Here is a 20,951-nt window from a genome sequence, read left to right on the forward strand (position 1 = left end):
TAACTTCTTGACTTCACTCTAAACGATTCCCTGACTCCTTTTCTCCCTGCTACAATTCCTCCTCTCATCTGTGTCTTTACAATTCAGCTAAACATTTCTAAAGTGCAGACGATGATTCTATCAAAGAGCCCGTGGCCAACTGAACGGTTTTACTTCTGCAGCTCGGAGAGGCCAGAGCGGAACACGCCCACTTACTGTTTGACATGCGTGCCTTCAGAAACTGCTTAGGAAAAGCAAATATTCCTTCACCTCAGAGTAAATTGTTTCTCTTGAGAATAAAACATGAGAATTTCCTAAATCTCACACGAATATTGCAACACTGACCACCAACCTCCTTAAAGAGGGCAACCAAACAACTGTGGTTTCTACATTAAAGATGGGATCGGACATATTTCATGTATGACATGAAAGCTAGACTACCTTCACCACAAAGTCACGGAAAACGCTGACAACCAGAATTTATGGCCCCCCTCAGCATGGCTAATGCACAGCAGCAGCTTCGGCCCCTCGGAGGTGGGCCCCCGTTCCTTACGCAAGAATCTTGAAGAAGTATTAGAAGTGACATCCACCCCAGAAACTGAATTTCTGTTTGGCCTGATACTCATGTGCCCTAGTTGAGGGTCTCTTTTACGCATGCTGATTATTTCTGTAACACAGACGCAGTGCTTTTACACACGGAGGACGGGAAGCTTCCTGTAGGGGTGAGGCCAATACAGGGGCACAGAAATCCACACACACAACCAGGTGACTGTCTTCATTGTCAAAGATTATCATGTGAAGATAAAGTCACGGTTCAAGAACATGTCTGCACTTAGGAAAATGCAGGGTTTGCCATCACCTCGCTCTCATCTGCATTTTAATTTTATTGGCGAGTACAGTGGAGAGCAGGGCAGGATGGGGGACTTGTCAAAACAGAGCAGAAGGCACTGGTTCAGTCTTTCAGAGCTCCCCCGGGAGGAGAAAGGCTCACTTGTAGAGTTTGTTCATTTGCATTTAGTGAACTCCTCTCCTCGCGTATTTGTAAAGCCCATTTTTTTCCATATGTGCCTCTTCCTGCTCTTACCTATTTAATTTTCTAGTAGTTTTAGAAATGTACCAGCAAAATTTATCTCAATTTTCTGAGCTGAATATGAGGAAGCCTCAGTATATTCCCATTCCTCCTCTAAGAGGGGGCGGGGGGTAGCCACACTGACTAGCCTGGCCAACTGATAAAAAGAAAACCCCTCTGGGGGCCACAGCTGGTGATTATTGGCCTTTACCACTCTGATGGCCATTGAGAGAAAGAGAAGAGCAAACAAGAGGCGTGAAGTAGGGGAGAGCTTGAATAGGAGACCTCTGAGGTCTCTGACCAATTCTGTGGGAATTTTCCATATAGAGGTCATTCCCTTCTCCCCGAGATGTCCTCTAGGCTCTGAGGAAAGACACAGTAAGCCTCTTAGGTGTTTGTAATAACTGGTTGAATCTAGTTGTAACGCTAAGAAGGATCACGTTGTTCCTGACTCCCAGGAAGCGGTTCAGGAACAGAGCGATGGAGGAGAGGCGAAGAGATGGAAATAGCGTCATGACATGGGAGGCAGGCGAGTCACTTCCGAATGATCTCCTGCTTTTTTTTTTTTTTTTTTTAATCTCTTGCTTCTTGAGGAAAAATATTCCCAAGTCCTGTCACAGTGCTTTCACTCCAGCTCTTCACTGGCTGTTATTGTTCATGGAAGCATAGTGTTAACAAATGGGGCCAAAAGAATCATCAGTCAGACATTATGCGGATGAAACAAGCCAGTCACAAAAGGAAAAGTACTGTATGAGGTCACTAGAGCAGTCAAAGTCACAGAGACAGATATTAGAATGGTGGTTGTCAAGGGCTGGGGGAAGGAAATGGGGGAGTTAGAGTTTAATGGATCCAGAGTTGCTTTTGAAGAAAATGAAAATTTCAGGATATAGATGGTAGTTATGGTTGCACAGCAATGTGGAATGTACTTAATAATAATAATCAATAATAACAATAAAATGGCTAGTCAAAGAAAGAGCTGGGGCCAAGTTAGAGCTGTTTACCTTTTCTGTGCATTCTCCAGGTGACTTTCTTCCATTTTATGCTCTTTTTTAGCTGTGAAAGAGAAATAATTATGATTAAAACAGTATTTTCTTCCATCATATTTTTGCATAATATTCTAACTGTGATTATACCCATTCATTATAGAAATAAGCCAAAATTCAGGGGTTGGCAGCTCCTACCACACGTACTGGAAAAGGTACTCAATTCACTACATTTATCACCACTGCATTCTTTTTCTTAAAATCCTCAACTGAGGATGTGCTTAGAGAGAGGAAGAGAGACACACACACAGAGAGATCTATGTGAGAGAGAAACATTGATTGGTTGCCAGCCCAGGTATGTGGCCTGAGGACTGAGAACCTTTTGGTGCATACAACAGGGACAACACTCATCATGCTCAACCAACTGAGCCATTCTGGCTAGACACCATTGCTTTCTTGATAATAGCTATAGCTATCAGCAAGGGGTGGGGGGGGGGCATTTAATTTGCATTCTTACTGGGACACTTGTGAGACTGAAAGGAGGTGGCAGTAATAATTGCACAGGACAAGGTCATACATGGGGACAATCCTGGCCAGGTTGGAACAAGTGGTCACCTGGCTATGGTTGGCCTCTTTGTGAGCCTTGGCATGTACTCAGCACTTCCCCTCCTTTCCCAAACATTGTAAACCCAGTGCCATTTGCAGTGCTGCTCAGATTCAAACAAATTGAGTCCTTGCACACACTCTCTCTATACTCACAGGCCCCATTGACAGTCTGGGAAGGCCTACGATTTCCTTTCTCAGGATAATGTTTTTAAATGGATTGAAAATAATACTTAAGATTACTAAAGAAATCTGTGATAGTGAGATACAATTCTGAATTTAAAGATTAGGAACCCATGCTCTGACATCAATGTGTGAGAGAAACATCGATCGATTGCCTCCCATATGCGCCCTAACCGGGTATCGAACCCACAACCTAGGGATGTGTCCTGACCAGACATCGAACCTGCAACCCTTTGGTGTATGGGACAATGCTCCAAGCAACTGAGTCACCCAGCTGAGACTCGCCATTGATTTTAAAATGTAAATGTTATTAAGTTACTCCCATGCTTAAAATCTTCCAACAACTTGCCATCATCCTTGACATAACGGTTTAAAGTCTTCACAATGTCCCAGAAGGCCCTGCAAGTCTGCTTTCTGGCTCCTCTGTGACATTACTTTTTTTTATTTTAAATCCTCACCTGAGGATATTTTTCCATTGATTTTTAGAGGGAGGGGCAGAGAGAAGGAAAGACAGAGAAAAACATCAATATGAGAGAAACACATAGATTGGTTGCCTTTTGCACGTGCCCCGACCAGGGCCCAGGTCAGCAAGGAGCCTGCAACCGAGGTATGTGCCCTTGACAGGAATCAAACCCGGGACCCTTGGGTCCACAGGCCAATGCTCTATCCACTGAGCCAAACTGGCTAGGGCTGTGACATTACCTCTTCTTTTCCATGCTCATTCCTTTCCAGGCTGGCTGGCCACCTTGCTGATGCTTGAGCACACTGAACACATGCACTTGCCTTTCCACCTCCCTGGGACACTCTGCCCACAGTCTCTGCATGACTGGCTCTCTTACCCCAATAGGTCTCAGCCCAAATATCACCTTCCCGCACCTCATTCAATAAAAGATCATCCCTTGCCATGCATCCTCCCCTCCCCTACCTCCTCATGTTACCTTTTCCCCCATAGCCATCATCTACCTGATGCACTAATTCATTTGCTCATTTGTTTAATTATACGACAACTGAATGTAAGCTGCAGGAAAGAAGCAACTTCACCTGGCTTGTTTTTTGTTGTGCCTTAAACATGGAAAGTGCCTATATATTAAATCATTTATTTTAGCTTAAATATGTATATATTGACCCTGGCTGGTGTGGCTCAGTTGACTGGGCATCAACCTGTGCACCGAGAGGTTGCTGGTTCGATTCCTGGTCAGGGCATATGCCCGGGGTTGTGGGCTTGATCCCCAGTAGGGGGCATGCAGGAGGCAGCTGATGGATGTTCCTCTCTCACATGAATGTTTCTCTCTTTCCTTTCCTCTCTCAAAAATCATAAACTATTCTTTAAACAAATGTATATGTTGAATATAGGTTGCTTAAAAAGAGATATACTAGGATTCCTAAACCTAAAGCATTATATTTAGAATATTAACATAGGCTAAAAAAGGTTGTGAGGACAAAGTTGTATACTATATTCTCTATGTCCAGTACATTTCACTTAACAAAAATAATTTTTCATATTGACACTAGAAGCCCAGTGCATGAAATTCATGCACTGGGGGGTGGGGGGGAGGCTGTCCCTCAGCCCAGCCTGTGCTCTCTCACAGTCCAGGAGCCTTTGGGGGATGTCTGACTGATGGCTTAGGCCTGCTCCCCCCAGGGTCCAGGCCTAAGCTGGCAGTTGGACATCCTTAGCTCCCACCACCGCTGCTGTGCTCACCATCTATGAGCCCGGCTTCTGGCTGAGCGGCACTCCCCCTGTGGGAGCGCACTGACCACCAGGGGGCAGCTCCTGCATTGAGCGTCTGCTCCCTGGTGGTCAGTTCGCGTCATAGCCACCAGTCATTCCGCCATTTGGTTGATTTGCATATTAGCCTTTTATTATATAGGATGATTTGGCTTTGATAACTATACCATTTTAGGTAAAGCCATAGTTATGGGAATCTTTTGTGATATCATTTCCCCCCACCCTCTAAGCAGCAATCTCTGAATTAGTATGGTTCTTAGCCAATCAGATACAGAGAAGTGACCCATGTCTCTCATAGGTGACACCAAGTTAGTTCCCCCAAATGTGAAACAACCGAGTGGTTTGTTCTTATCCAGTGATTCTTAATTATGTGCCTAGTCAAACAAGAGGAAAATTCTTCCAAGGCCTGAGTGGTCTTCCTGGACACCTTGGCTGTTCTCCGTCACCAATGGTCTCTAACTGGCTGCTCCCATGCTGTGTTAAGTACACTATGGTCAAGCCATCATTGCATATACATTTAGTGACAAGAAATATGCTCCCCAAACTGAATTAAGCATCAGATAAGCACTTGCAATGGCTCTATGAATATGGCTATCTGAGAGGAAAACGGCATCCAAATACAAAAAGAGGTATTACTAAGAGGCAATGCATACAGTACAACCTCTGAGGATTTTGGGGAAAAAAGTTCTCAGGAAAATGGGAAGAACCTAGAGATCCCAATTTTTCCCAAGCAAAGGGTCTATGCACAGAAAGTCTATGGTGTAGCATAGAAGGTCTCCCAGCCCAAAATACTTCTCCTGCCACAATGTGTGACATTCCTAACCATGTTATTATACATTTTAAAGTTTCAGACAAAACAGAAAGACATTATCTGTAAGGAAAATATTTAAAGGCTGGAGTCACATACACAAATTCTAATACCTCCAACAAATAGGACAACTACAGGCCAAGTGCAATATGCTGATATTCTAAAATTTGACCCCTCGCTTCTCAATATTGGATCTGACACAGTTTCAGTCTAGGGAAGCCAGAGGGAGTGGTAGGGACATGGGAAGGCCATGCCCCATTCAAGGGAGGAAAGGCACTTGCCAGTGTTACCAGATCTCCTATCTTTTCAGGGAAGCTAAGATTTTTAAATGAATGTTCTCGACTTAGAAAAAAAAAGTTTAAAGCACACGGTAGGACAAAGAGTACATTCCTGTTGGCCGTATCTCACCCTGTAAGCTCTCACTTAAGCCTTGAGTAGCTACTGATATATGGCATAGGTGGGTGTGTTCTTTCTTCTGTGTGCCAGATGGGTGCTGGGATTCCCCCACTGAAAAAAGGCAGACAAAGGTCCCTAGAGAACTTTCATTCTGGCTGGGGAAGATAGACAATTAAACCCAAGAGAAGATCAGGTATGAGCAATTTTTGATAAAGGGTAGCAAAAAAAAAAAAAAAATCCAGAGCATGAATTGCTGCCTATAAAAGGAGACTCCAGGTGGGTTACTGCATTAAGGGGTACCTGGGCAGCCAGAGCATGCTACAAAGGTATTGGGCACAAAAAAGGGACAATGTTTAATTGAAGATGATAAGTCTTAGATAAAAACTGTCCTTACCTACAACTTTGGCTAGCAGTGGCCCTGATCTGTGTGTGGGATTTACCTAGGCTTCTATTCTACATAGCCACATGGATAGTAGTATTTAGGTGCTTCTTTTTCAGTTTAAACTTGGTACTACATGTGTGGTTGGGGGGAGGGCAGACTTCTTAGAAGTTTGGAGAAGTGGTCAGACACTGACACTGCACCATGGGAGACAGAAATAATAGGCATCCCCAACTTTGCTCTTCTTTCTCCTCTTTCTTTCACAAAAAGGTGTCTCATTGTCTGCAATGAGTTAAATATAATTGTTTTCCAAGTTGGGGGACCAAAGAAGCTGCTTAGCATGCAGATAGTCTCACAGTTTAAGACAATAAAGAAATAAAGAAAAAAATCAGAGTACTAAAAGTGAGAATTTTTGCTTAACATCAATTCTGTCTTCCAAACTCCTTTATGAAGGCTGCGTGTATACTGTGGTGATGTGAATGTCTGGAAGTGCTCAGAGAACGGTGAGTGGTAAGTCTGTATGATGACCTACCTACAGCATACGATACATGTTCTGTCATTGGTAGGACTATGTTGCTTTTCTTCTACTTTCATTTCCTCCAATAAAGAACAACGGTTATTTTTTTATAATTCCATGTCACAGAGAGAAAGCAATATGGCTTCTTTAGAAGGTTTTTTTTGTTTTGTTTAAGAAACATTAATGTGGGTTTTATTTAATGCAGCCTTTACTGAACAAAGAACATTTGCTTTTGCATAAACCTTCAGTACCTTGGAACTTTGTTTCCTGATTCATTTCATGGCCATTGTCTCATTAGTTATCATAAAATTGCCTCACAAAAACAATTCTGAAATTCATAAGTACGGTGGCCTACCAAGTGAAGCAGAAATGGCCCTTTTTATTCATTGGTTGTAGGCCCAAGGAATGCAATTCAGAACTCAAGATGGCCAAATGCCAAGTTTTAAGCTCAGCTCTGCTGCTCCAGTGTCATGGACAAGTTGCATGTATATCCCCTGTTCCAGTTTTCTCTGCTGTAAAATGAGTTAAATGCAGGTGCAGGCTAGTGGGAAGAGCGTGGGCTTTGCGTCAGGTGGACACGGGTTGAATTTCTGCTCTGCCATTTATTAACTGGAAGACCTTGGGGAAGTCACTTAATTCCATTGCGCCTTACCCATAAAACTGGAACAATAAGATCTACCTTGCAAGGTGGTTGTGACTATTGCATGTGCTGAACATGAGAGGTTAATGCAGTGAATACCATGCTAGGCCCTCAAAAACAGCAGCCATTGATTACTGATTGGCTGGAAGCAAATGCTGGGAATCACTATTCTGGCTCTCTGTCTTTGGGATGAATAATACAATATTTCAACCATAATGCTCTGTTCTTTCTTAAGAATGTCCACAGCCACACTCAGTGGACGATAATTTTACTAGTGATCAGTTTCAAGTTAGACTGGGCGTCCTCTGCTTAAAACCTCAGTTTTCCCTTTCACTCACAAAGCCAGTGTCCCTACCCTGGCTGCTAAGACTTTTCCACTGAAGCGTGTTCCCTGTCCCATCCCATCTTGTTTTATTTAATCTCCAGGAGTGAAAGAGAGTAACTGATTTATATATATATATATATTTTTTTTTTTTTCAGGGGGTGTAGGTGTGAGGGGACAGGCACGTATGATTATTCTCACCTAATTCTTTTTCCCACTTAATGACCATTGAGTTACACAATCTCAGATCTGAATAAATTAATCACTTTCCCAATATTAAATGAAAGATACTGTTGCAGGAGTCTATTTCTAAAAGGTAAGTTTTAAGAGCGAAAAGATTCCTCCTTTACGCTCTAGATCAGTGATGGCGAACCTTTTGAGCTCGGCGTGTGAGCATTTTGAAAAACCCTAACTTAACTCTGGTGCCGTGTCACATATAGAAATTTTTTGATCTTTGAAACCATAGTAAAACAAAGACTTATATTTTTGATATTTATTTTATATATTTAAATGCCATTTAACAAAGAAAAATCAACCAAAAAAATGAGTTCGCGTGTCACCTCTGACACGTGTGTCATAGGTTCACCATCACTGCTCTAGATTCTATATAGTGACCTATTATAGGTTCCCTGCATGGCACAATAAATGCAGTTTTCTCTATTGACACTAAATTGTCAACTGAAAGGGCAAACTGACTGCAATCCTTATCAGAATACCAATGGCATTTTTCACATAACTCTAATAATTAATCCTAAAATTTATATAGGACCATGAAAAACCTCATATAGCCAAAGCAATGTTTTTGTTTGGTTAGTCCTCACCTGAGGGTATTTTTTCCATTGAGTTTTAGAAAGAGTGGAAGGAAGGAAGAAGCGGGGGGGGGGGGGAGAGAGAGGAAAAAATTGATGTGAGAGAGATCGAACCTGCAACCCATGTATGTGCCCTTGACCTGGGAATCAAACCTGTGGCCCATTGGAGCATGGGCCAATGCTCGGACCATGACCATGGCAGCAATGTGTTTTATTAAATAAATTTTTAAAAAATAATTTTTAGGGAAAGAGGGAGAGGGAGAGAAACACTGATGTGAGAGTGAAATATTGACTGGATGCCTTCTCCAGGGATGGAGCCTACAACTCGGGCGTGTGTCCCAAACCGGCAACCCTTTGGTGCATGGGATGATGCCCAACCAACTGAGCCACACTAGCCAAGGCTAGCCAAAGCAATCTTGAGAAAAAAGAACAAAGTTAGAGATATCACACTATCTAACAGCAAACTATATTACTAGGCTAAAGTAATCAAAAGAGCATGGTACTGGCAAAAACCAGACATATACATTGAGTGGCCATATTATTATGACCACCCCATCAGTACTTCGTTGGGCCACCTTTTGCCTTCAATACTGCGGCAATTCTTCTTGGCACTGACTCCACAAGATATTGAGTATCTCTTGCCCCTTGCCTTTTTCCGTCCCAAACACCGCTATTGTAAAAGTCTTTTCTTTCTTCAAAACCCAAGTTTTAGAGTCACCTCCTCTGTGAAGCCCTCCGCATGGGCCTCATGAGCCACTCTTTCTGTGGAGCTGCAGTAGCCCTGTGCTCATGTCCGTGGGACGTGGACCGAGACTATCTGCTGGCAGGTGGCTCATCCTAGACTCCATGCTTCTTGAGGGCAGTGGCCAAAATTTATTTTAGTGTTTCTCTCAACTAACACTGAGTAGGTCCTCCACTTACTTGACAAATGGATAAACTGACAGCAAGGGAACCACAGGAACAGAACCCTGTCCCTGCTCATTATCTCCCACTGGGGCACCAGAGCCCATTTGATGGCACAGCAATTTCTAATCTCCCATTTTCTTTTTGCAACAAAATAGTAGAGTCCAGCAGAGAGTATTCATTTTCATCCTGTTATATCTTGTTTTAGATTGATATTAGTGGTCCAGTGCATGAAATTCGTGCACGGGGGGTGGGGGGGGGGGGGAAAGGGGCGGTGTCCCTCAGCCCGGCCTGCACCCTCTCCAATCTGGGACATCCCTCTCACAATCCGGGACTGCTGGTTCCTAACCACTCACCTGCCTGCCTGCCTAATCGCCCCTAACCACTCTATATGCCAGCCTTCTCACCCCCAACTGCTCCCCCCGCCCCCCCCCGCTGGCCTGCTTGCCCCCAACTGCCCTCCCTTCCTGGCCTGATCGCCCCAACCACCTCTGCCTTGGCCTTGCCACCATGGCTTTGTCCGGAAGGACATCTGGAAGGTCTCCTGGTCTAATTAGCATATTACCCTTTCATTAGTATAGATTTATTAGTATAGATAAAGGCCTGGTGCATGGGTCGGGGCCCGCTGGTTTGCCCTGAAGAGGGTTCCAGATCAGGGTGGGGGTCCCCTTGGGGGGTGGGGCTGGCCTGGGCGAGGGGCTGGGGCAGTTTACAGGCTGGCCACACCCCCGCTGAGATAGGGATCCCCACTGGGGGGCGTGGCCAGCCTTGGTGAGGGGCTGACAGCCATTTGCAGGCTGGCCACACCCCCATTGGGGTGAGGGTCCCCGCTGGGGGTGGGATGGGCCTGGGCAAGGGGCTGATGGCCATTTGCAGGCTGGCCATGCCCCCATCGGAGTGAGGGTCCCCTTGGGGGGCATGGCCAGCCTGGGTGAAGGGCTGAGGGCCATTTTCAGGCTGGCCACACCTCCTTCAGGGTGGGTGTCCCCATTGGGGGGCGTGGCCGGCCTGGGCGAGGGGCTTATGGCCATTTGGGGGCAGTTTGCAGGCTGGCCAACCCCCTGGCTTTGTCTGGAAGGAAGGACGTCTGGAAGGTCTCCCAGTCTAACTAGCATATTACTCTTTTATTAGTATAGATCAGGGGTGGGCAAACTTTTTGACTCAAGGGCCACAATGGGTTCTTAAACTGGACCGGAGGGCTGGAACAAAAGCATGGATGGAGTGTTTGTGTGAACTAATATAAATTCAAAGTAAACATCATTACATAAAAGGGTATGGTCTTTTTTTTTTTTAGTTTTATTCATTTCAAACGGGCCGGCCGGATCGGGCCCATGGGCTGTAGTTTGTCCACGGTTGGTATAGATACTATTTAGATTGATATGTTCTAGGTGCAAATAACATTAACCTTTGCATTTCATCTGGTTCAGACTGAAATTTTAAAATACAGGGTAGGGCAAAAGTAGATTTACAGTTGTTCATATGGAAAATAATACAATTAATTGATAATAATAAAAGAATAAGCCCTGTGTTTTGTGTACTCACAACTGAAAACCTAGTATAGTAATTACAAAAAAATGTAAAGTTTTTATACATAAAATTAAACTTGCAGAAAATATTCAGACTAAAACTATTCATCATCCCAATATATTAAAATATCAAATTTTATCCTCAAGAAGGTGGCATTCATGTACTTGAAAGTGGCTGAAGGAGGAGGTAACTCTTCAAAGAAAGTGGGGGTTTATGCCAAACATAATTAAGTCATATTTACAGATACCTATTCGGGAGGTAGTAAATTGTGAAATGAGGGGAAGGGATAGAAGTTGGAATATCTTCCAAGTATTCTTTACACAGTCTATTACACTTTAATATACCATGGTTTATAGACCTGACATGGCTGGTATAAACCAACAGGACACACAGTAAAGACGCTGTTTTTATTACAGCTCTCCCAATAGAGGAGCCAGGTGATGCTAACAAGGAAACAAAGGGACCTCACTCCCCTTCATGTGGTATCCATCTGATGAGAACACGGCAGTCATTTTTCATTCCTTACAAATCGCTCCGTCATGCTCTTTCCAGGAGAAAAGAATGCTTTCACCAACACAGGCAACAGCACACTGACGATGGAAACAGGGATGCCTTGTCAGCATTGATGTGAGAGGGGAAATAGGAATACGTGGGTCCGCTGGGTTTTGGAGAGGTCATACCCTTGCATCTTTTTCTCTTGGTCTGCTCACCCAGGGAGGAGGTTGATATCCTCCCAGCTCGTCTTCCTATTGTATTGGTTTTCCTCGTTGTGATTAAGTCAGAAGAAGGATCATTGCTGATCTTGTCATAGAGTTTACATTTGCCAATGTCTAGTTGGACAGTAAATCTGAAGAGCATAATAGGTCATTTGTTGGATTTTCTGTGTAAATTGGTATGAGGTTGTGAAAAGGCATATCAAAATTTCCAATATATGGGTATAAGTTGATTTCCAGGTCACCTGTCTAAGGCTAAAGTGGACCAAAAACTCAGCCTTTTGATGAAAGTACCAAGTAGAAGACATTGTATTAGAAGACTTTAAAGAGGTCTTTAGAGTCATAAAATCAAAGGAACCCAGATGAAAGGAGTCTTGAGAGTCATCTAATCTAACTCTCAGGCTGATGTTTGAGACAAGATCCTCTTGTGTTAGGCTTTCCAGATCTCATCTTTTTCATCTGCCATTTTCAGTTGCCCTTTATAAATGAATCTGAATATTTTTATGGGCCTCAAAGAAAGGCAAAATGCTGGTATCACCTAACTTGGGCACCTGGGGCCTTTCTCAACCAAAGTTCTTCTGAAATGCACAACTTGAAAACTGATTTGAACAGCTATTCTCTGTCTCTTCCCCCAAGTGCACACAAGCAGTACCATTCTAGATGCACAGGGAGATGTCAATTCTTTACATACAATGGTGGTCATAAGGCAATAATAGGGCTTAATTCTTTCATAAAAGGTTGAAATATTTCCTGACGCCATCAAGCTTACCAATGACTTATGATTTTGTTCATTACATTTTTAAAATTTCTAAACCAAGCCATGATAATATTCAATACCTCATAAAATATCTTATTGCTATAATAATTTGAATTAGAAAAATCTCCATGATTATATAATAGGAAGAATCATACTATTATTTAATATTCTGTGATGACTATAATCATTATTGGTGTTGGTGATGAATACAGTTTAAGCGACTACCATATAACTCTAAGTGTTCATCAGACTATGCATCTGGTTTTTCTCTATAGTAACTATTCAAAAGTAAACATTTTATCTGTTCACACTTCTAGGGAGTAACCAGATTATAAGTATGACTGGAATGTGAGTGAAGTAAATTTATCTGCTATTTATGAATGACTCATGAGTCAGCTCTCTGTAAAAGCTATATGACTCCCTTTTTTCAATATACTTTCACCTTAGATGAGATTTTTGCCTCCATAGGTAAGTTTTTCAGCCAATCACAATAATGACACAGCACTTGACCTTTAGACTTTATGAGGAATTCTGCTCATTTTTCTTGAAGGAAACCATTTAATTAGCTGCTACTATTCTACTACCTTTTCCCTTTTGCTTCTGGTTGTCTGGTGAAGTCCCTCAATGCTGGATAACTATCTGTACACAGCAATTTTTTGGCTTCAAGGTGCTACAGATACATTACTTCAGAAAGTTGATAAGACAGTATAATGTATGGCCTACTATAGCCTAGAGTCCCAGTGGTCAGCAAACTGCGGCTCGAGAGCCACATGCGGCTCTTTGGCTCCTTGAGTGTGGCCACGAAGTTTCAATCGCACTGTACGTGCACCCCCACACGTGGCATTTTGTGGAAGAGCCACACTCAAGGGGCCGCAGTTTGCCGACCACTGGCCTAGATCAATAATTTGATTTTATAAAACTGAGAAAATGGATATCCAAGAAAGGGATTTTCCTGGGTCACACTAATAGTGTCAGAATCCAGGTCTTTTGATTCACAATCCAATATACTTTCCAATGCCCCTTGCTGCTTCCTGGGGCGGGGGGAGGCGGGGAGAAGGCAGTGTTTTTCTCCAGAATTCGCAAACACGAAGGTGGTACCTTGGAGCAGCACTGTACTGCACATTTTCCATAAAAGTATATACATCAGAGAGAAAGTGCCAAAATGGAATTTCAGCTTTCACTCTAAATTTCCTGACTCTTGATGCTTTAAAACAGACCATGGGGGTAAAATTTTAGAATGATCCGGTGAGAGGCTCATTAACATTAATGGGAGTCAGGTGGTTGCAGTCTCAAACAGGGCCTGAAATTCTCCATGTATCTCCTCCTCCAGGCCCATATAGACCTTTAACTTATCAGCATTAATAGAAGTGACATGTCTTTGTAAAAATGGTTTTTCTTAGTCATTTTTTTAAATAGGTACTCTAGAGGAACGTATTTATAAATATGATATTGTCTAAAGAAGAATGACAAATAAACCCCGTTTCCTGTGGTGTCTACCGTGTCTCACTGCCATCTCATCCGCTGTGGGAAGGCTCAGCCCTCCTACCAGGCTTTAGAATTTTTGCAGGGGTCATGGAGAAATAGTGAACTCTGTCCGCAGCTTCATCATTCAGGGAGCAGGCACCCAATGAATCATCATTTAGGAAATATTAGGAATTGCAAAGAAGCTAGATTTGTAAAAGTGGGCTGCCCACATTTTGTTCCATAAAGAACCTTGCTGAAATTTCAAAGACCACGGAGTTCAGAGTCATGAGACTATAAATGACCATTTGGTGATAAACTGCAGGTATACCAATACTGGAAGAAGGGCTCCTTTCCCACACATCTTTGTCCTATTTTGGCATTAACACTAGCCTAAAGGAGCATAATTTCTGGAAGGCATGGACTGTATTTTTTTTTTTAAACTTTGTATTCCAAATGCTTCGCACTTGAGGCCATAAACTTAGCGTTAATAAATCAGTAACTTGTTGTTCCATTAATTGGTGAGAATGACTACAAAATGCTAGTTTGAATTTGAGGGCAGGTTCACAAGCAAAGTGGTAACAGGATCCATGCTAATTTTTTTCTTTCTTATTTAAAGTAGTGCTCTTTACAAGCAAGGGCCTTATTTATTTATTTATTTATACATTCATTTTTTTTTAAATTTCAGAGCTTTTTAGTACTTGATGTTCAACAAATCTTTAAGCATCACATTAAAAAATTAGAAAAAAATGTTCACTAATTGGCTTCGTTGGGTTTCCCATAATTGCCTCTGATGACTATCCATGTTATTTAGAACCAACACTTGATTCTTTTGTACCTTAACTTGTTCATCTATACACTGGATAAAATCAAACTTTGGAGCTAGAAGACATGAAAGAAATTCCCTTGTATAAGCCTCTCAAACTATAAATGAGCTAAGTTAAACAATAGGGGACTGAATTAAAAAATATTAGATTTATGATCACAGAATAGTGTACTGAACCATGTGTGACCCCTTCAGCCCACCAGCCATGTCTAATGGGATCCAAGGAGAGTCAATCTACTGGCTGATCAGTTGCTTATGAAGCAGTTTAATACAACTGGTTAAAATAATAAGATTGATAGTGGTGGTAGCGATGATGATGATTACGATGGACATTCACTGAACACTGAGTGTGTGGCAGATAATATGCTAAGGGAGTTACATAGATCATTTAATCATTTCAAAGCACACATGGGTTCTATATTGTGGATGATGACAGGGCCAAAGCTTCAAATTGCTCCATTAATTTCATTTCTAGCTGTTGCCTTGGACACGTTGTTTGACTTGTTTAAGACTGAGTTTGCTAATCTACAAATGGAGGTAATAATAAGATCTAAATCAGACAGGTATTGTAATTAAATGAGATATTTGTAAGGTGCTCATTCATTGCACCTGGCACATTAGCTCAGTAAATATAAATTACTACAATCATTACTACCACCACCAGAGCAAATCTTAGTCATCCAATGATGTTTGCTTGTTCTACTTTTCTTGGGTTCCCATAAGATTTATCTGAATAATTGAGTCTCCTGTTTTTCCTTTAGTAACGTGTACCCCTACGATACACTCCCCAAGACCTGAAGCAAATGTACTAGATCCAAATGCTAAAATTATGCTTTCAAATGATATTGTGGGGAAATGCTATGACATAGCTATAAGTACAAAATTTAGAATATAAAGCAGTAGATATGGTGTGACTAAAATTACATTAAAATTTATATTACAGAAATAAATGATACACCTATATTTAAAAACATCATAAGTTATACCAAAATATTACAGTTGCTCTTTCTGCTGCTCTTTAATAGCATTTTTTGTTTTTCATATGTTTTTAATTTTATTTTTGAAGAATTAGCATAATTTAATATAATAAGTAAACAAAACAATCGCTGCTGTTGGAGGCAGCAGCAGAGCCCATTGAAAATGAGTGACTTGCCTAAAGGCATACAACCGGTTTTGAGGGGAAAACACAAAACTTATCCCCTTACTTCAGTCTAGTTTTCACTACATCACATTGTTATTCTTTATAGATTCCTGCTTAAAGATGGTAAAATTGTCATATCATTGCACAATAGAAAATTAGAGAAGTCATAACTGAAAAACAAGCATTTGAATGACTAAGTTAAATTTAAACATATAGTCACCTATACTCAAGTCCTAAAGTCCTTTCTTTATACTTTCCATATCACACACAAATGTGAAATTCTACAATCTCTATAAAGTAACTATCCACATATTTTTATAAATTGTCCAGAAATATATTCAATATGAAGAATGGTTTTAATCACATTTTAAAGACTAAAACTCAGATAAAAAGCGGTTATGCATGGTCAGAGATCTTAATAGCTTAAGTTTGATCTTAACTGATCAAAAACAAAGAGGGGGAGGAGCCATACTCATATATTAGTTAAATATGATATGGCACCCATACCTTTACAAAGGAGATTTCTTCTTCGTCTAGGTTTATTTACATAAAACCGCTGACATCTTTGTTCATAAGACATTTGTTAAATAACGGAAACTCTCCCTATAAGTGTTCAGATGTTAGTGATGAACATGGATGAATGGGCCATCAGAATGTCCAGTTACTAATCACAAAACACTCATTGCTACCCTTTAACCAATCTTTTAGAACCCTGGCGGAGGCTAAGTTTATTTACTAGGAAACCGATTTACAGAGCCACGGTAACTGAAAAAAGAAAAGTCTAGCTTTCCTGACATCTGCTATTGCTTTGAACATTAAAATACTTTGTCTACTTTTCTTTCATATTGTCAAGAATTTGTCATAGCTGGGGACTTAAATTGGCCCACTAGAAATGGTACCCAAGAATTCCCCTAACTTCGGTAGTTGTGATGTTACCAAGAATCTAGGTGCAGGGAAGGTAGTCTGTTTCTTGGGCGGTATTTCCAAGAAAAGGAAATTTCTGGGAGAACTAGGATTCCCAAAAGAAGATGCTACAGAAAATATTTTCCACATTAAAGACAATTTAATTTGTTCCACCAGTACAAGTTATGCAGAAAGACCGTTAGCACAGTGATCCTAATAAGAGTCAATAAAAGACAACAAAAAAATGAGACTTGGTTTTAAAACTGGCCACGCTGCTTATAAGACTGCAAAGGTGAAAGTGCTGATGGTGAGTTTAACAGAATTCAAGGTGGCTTCTCTAGAGTTACCTTTCAACATTATCCTCCTTTTTTAAAATAAATCCTTATATTTTCAATATATATATAATTCCAAAAGTAATAAATCCTTATTGTATAACATTTGAATATTTAAGAAAAAATAAATAAAAAATAAAACTAGTGTATGCCCTTTCTTCAGTAATGGCATATATTAATATTTTGATTCATTTTCATAAATGGAGGTGTATATTTATAACCACATACTCATTTGCTTTTTTTTACATAGTTGAGGTCATAATGAACATATGATCAGTCTCTTGCTTTTTCACTTAACATGTCAAGGCATGGGTCAATCTTTCAGAATACTTTTATTGATAATTTATAATTTAATTTATAATTCTTGGCAATAATTGTTGAAAAATAAGCTTTTATTCCAAAGTGGGTATGGAACCTATTCAAATAAAACAAAATAATTTTATAGAAACCTAAGATAGCATTTCAAACTTTGACAGTATTTCTTAAATGAGAATTTGCAGGAGAGAAATGTTTGGTTAGAAAGTACTATTAAAATATTATCAAGTATAATTAGGAGACTTTAATCTTTTGATTAAACTCGAAAATAACTCATTGCTTTACCCTTTAGTCTTCCTTTTTTGTGGCTTAGTAGAGAAATGTTTTAGATGACCACAAGTATTTAAATAGTCTCTAATGCTACAAAGTAAGTTAAAATATCTGCCCACTATGTTTAAACCTAATATACTTGTCCTGTATTTAAAAAATACAGGGTAAAAACATACCTTGAATAGAAAAATACTGAGAGTCAGTCTATGTTTGAAAGCAGGTGTGAGGCCTCTGAGCGCATGACAAGCCACACACACCTGATAGGAAATAGATGTCCCTTAAAGTCTGAGAGAAGTGGAAATGTTTGAATACTAAGTAAGTGGGAGCAGGAGCCTGAAGTTAATTGTGCAAATGGCATGAAGCTGATTTCGGGAAGAAAAAAAAAACCCAACTCATGAAACCAGAGGCTTGAAATGTTTTACTGGAGAAAAACCATAGCATTACCTCCTCCTGTGGGATGATAACAATGATTTATGAAGCTGAAGTCATTTCTTGTGATTGTGCTTCGAGGAGATTGGTTTCACATGATCTGTGAAGCCAGGCAATGGGAGCTGAAGAAGAACCCCACATGTTCAATGGAGGCTCGGATCTGCCCTCTTCAAGGGGATTCCAGAGCTGGGAGGAGGGGGAGGAAAAGCTATTGCTTTCTGATCCATGAGCCCCCTTCTCCCCTCCCACAAGCTCATTAGGTGGACACACGGCTCTCTCATTCTCTCATTCCTTTTAAAAGTATTACCACTTTTGCTGTGTGGGAGTAGAAGCTCATTGTAAATGCACAGCAGGATAGTAGCAAAGCCCAGATTAATTCCCCATGGATTTATATGGCTCGTTCTCACCCACGATGACTTGTACCATTTCAAAGGTGCTTATGCTGCTGTTTTTATGGCTGGTCACTAACTTTATTCTGGCATATGGCGGTTGGCGCCATGACACGGAGTGAACATTTTATACCTGAATTAAAGTGGCTATTTGACAGTTTCTGTCAGAAAGTTCAGAGCAAAGAATTTGTGGGACAAGATTTATTGCATATTTTATATGGGACACATCTGTTTCTTTGCTAGCTTTGTTCCTTCCCTTAAAAAAACTAAAGACGTTTCCTAAAGAAATATAGCAACTGATAGAAAAAATAAATTTCTAAAGCAGAAGGAAAATATGGTCAAAAGTTGAGTATTTAGGACCTAATTAGAGAAACAAAACAAAGCAAAAACAAACAAACAAACAAAAAACCAACCCCCCTTCTCATTTTGAGAAGGAAAAATGACTCACAGTCATGAATAAAAAGCTCAGTTGAAACAATGCAGTTAACACTGGCCATTATTTTATGGTTGGTTTAATGCAACTTATATAATGAAGCTAAAAATTTAAGTTCATAACCTATCATTTTCCACACACTTGAAACAGGATTGGAAAGAATAACCTGCCTTTGATGTATTTTTAAGGATTTTGCCATCTTAAATGGTGAACTAAATAAGTGCAACCACATCAGCATTAAACAAACAAACAAAAATTACACATGTTTGAATATTTAAAAAGGCTATACCTAACAATAAATGCAGACAATTCCCAACCAGAATTCATCAACACAATGTGAAGGGCATACGTATATAAATTTCACCCTCACGGAAACACTCCACCTGTTGTACACAGTGAGCACTGGGATAGAGAATCGTGACAGCAGAAATACTGGGCTCACCTGGAACCTGGTATTGTTAACACGCAGGCTGCTTTATCTTTTCACTGCCATGGGGGAGTCTTTAATTCTGAACACTGAAAAACTGAAAGTAAACTTCCACTCAAAGATTTTGAAGAATCACTGTTCAATTACTTTAGGTAATACTCATTCTCCTCATAAAAATATTAAACATTACAGATGTTCTCACTGATAGCTCTCTGCACCGCACCCTCCATTACCCCCAACACACATGCTCATCCTCTCCTGAGACCCGGCTACTGTTATTGGTTTGAAGTATATCCTCCCAGGACTGTTGAGTGTCCTTGTGCAAATGTGCAAGGTTTTTCTAAGTCAAATACAGAGAAGAAAATGTGCTTGCTCACTAGGTATGCATGATTTTAATTCTAGTTGAGACTGTCCAATAATCCTCCACAGTTAGAGTACCACACTATACTCCCAACCAGGAAGTCAGTGGTTCTCAACCTGTGGGTTGCGGCCCCTTTGGCCGTCGAATGACCCTTTCACAGGGGTCGTCTAAGACCATCCTGCATATCAGATATTTACATTACGATTCATAACAGTAGCAACATTACAGTTATGAAGTGGCAATGAAAATAATTTTATGGTTGGGGGTCACAACATGAGGAGCTGTTTTAAAGGGCCAGAAGGTTGAGAACCACGGTAGTAAGTGATATTGTCAAACTTTAATTTGTGCAAATCACATAGATTTTGGAACAAATCCTTACTATATGTGTTGCAAACATCTTTTGTCATGCTTTTGCTTGCCTTTTGACTGCAATGTCTTTTACTTATACATTTAATTTTGAAGTAGTCAAAGTAATAAGTATTTTCTTCCTATCTTTTGCTTTTTTAATTCACTTGAAAAATTAAAGGCCTTGGTATATGGTGGGGTCCATGGCGATGGAAAAAAAATTAAAAAATAAAAGAAAAAAAGGCCTTTGCTACTCCCAAGTGCACAAACATATCCCATATTTTCTTCTATATATTTTGTTTTTATTCATCTTTTTATATTTAGTTGATTCATCATTTGGAATTGTGTGGAGCAAGACTCCTTTTTTGGAAATGGATAGCACTATTGGAAGAGCACTGGTTTTCTAAAAGATAATCAGAGTAGGCAAATAACCACAAGTCTGTTTCCTCTCTCATATGTAAACATGCCATTTCTTCTTCCTTCTCATTACGATGGCTAGTGCTTTCAGCTTTTGAGTTGAGTTGATCCTTTGTGTTCACAGGGATTACAGATGTATGTGAACTTATCTCCCCCATATTTATTTTTGTACTTTCACTTAACCAGCCTTTCTATTTTCCTTTTCCCCTTTCCTGAACTTTGTTGGCTTCACCAAGTTGTATTTGTTTTCTTTTTCCTTTACTGGCTTGAAAGTGATTAATTTTAACTTTCTGATTGGTGAATACATTTAAATTTCAACACCCATAACCCGAATGTCTGTGCTCCTGGGTATCTAGAGTTAATTGTAGCTCTCTGCCCCAACTCTGAACAGTACAGGGTGGCCTGATTTTTCTTTCTCCCTCTGCCAAATCTCCTGGTCACATTCAGTGCACATCTCATGTGCTATCATCCACAATTTTACTTTCAGATTACCCAAATAAATTTGCTGTAATTAATATTTAATCACCATTTTATAATTTTTTTTGTTCGTTATACCTTTTGCCACTCCACTTCTTCCTGGATTCT

The 20,951-nt window shown here is 40.4% G+C and overlaps 1 protein-coding gene across 3 annotated transcripts in view; it reads right to left on the minus strand.

Annotated features, from left to right (window-relative positions):
- The window catches only part of FMN1 (formin 1), a 387,832-nt gene that overhangs the window by 48,255 nt on the left and 318,626 nt on the right, over positions 1 to 20,951 (minus strand). For all 3 annotated transcript variants that reach the window (XM_070425545.1, XM_070425561.1, XM_070425554.1), the window contains one exon: positions 2,050 to 2,101. In XM_070425545.1, the coding sequence (XP_070281646.1) occupies positions 2,050 to 2,101 (52 nt within the window). The remainder of the gene's footprint in view (positions 1 to 2,049; positions 2,102 to 20,951) is intronic.

The sequence above is a fragment of the Myotis yumanensis genome, unplaced genomic scaffold (genome assembly GCF_028538775.1).
Source record: "Myotis yumanensis isolate MYYU_CA2020_CCGP unplaced genomic scaffold, mMyoYum1.0.hap1 SCAF_1, whole genome shotgun sequence".
NCBI classification, from domain to species: domain Eukaryota; kingdom Metazoa; phylum Chordata; class Mammalia; order Chiroptera; family Vespertilionidae; genus Myotis; species Myotis yumanensis.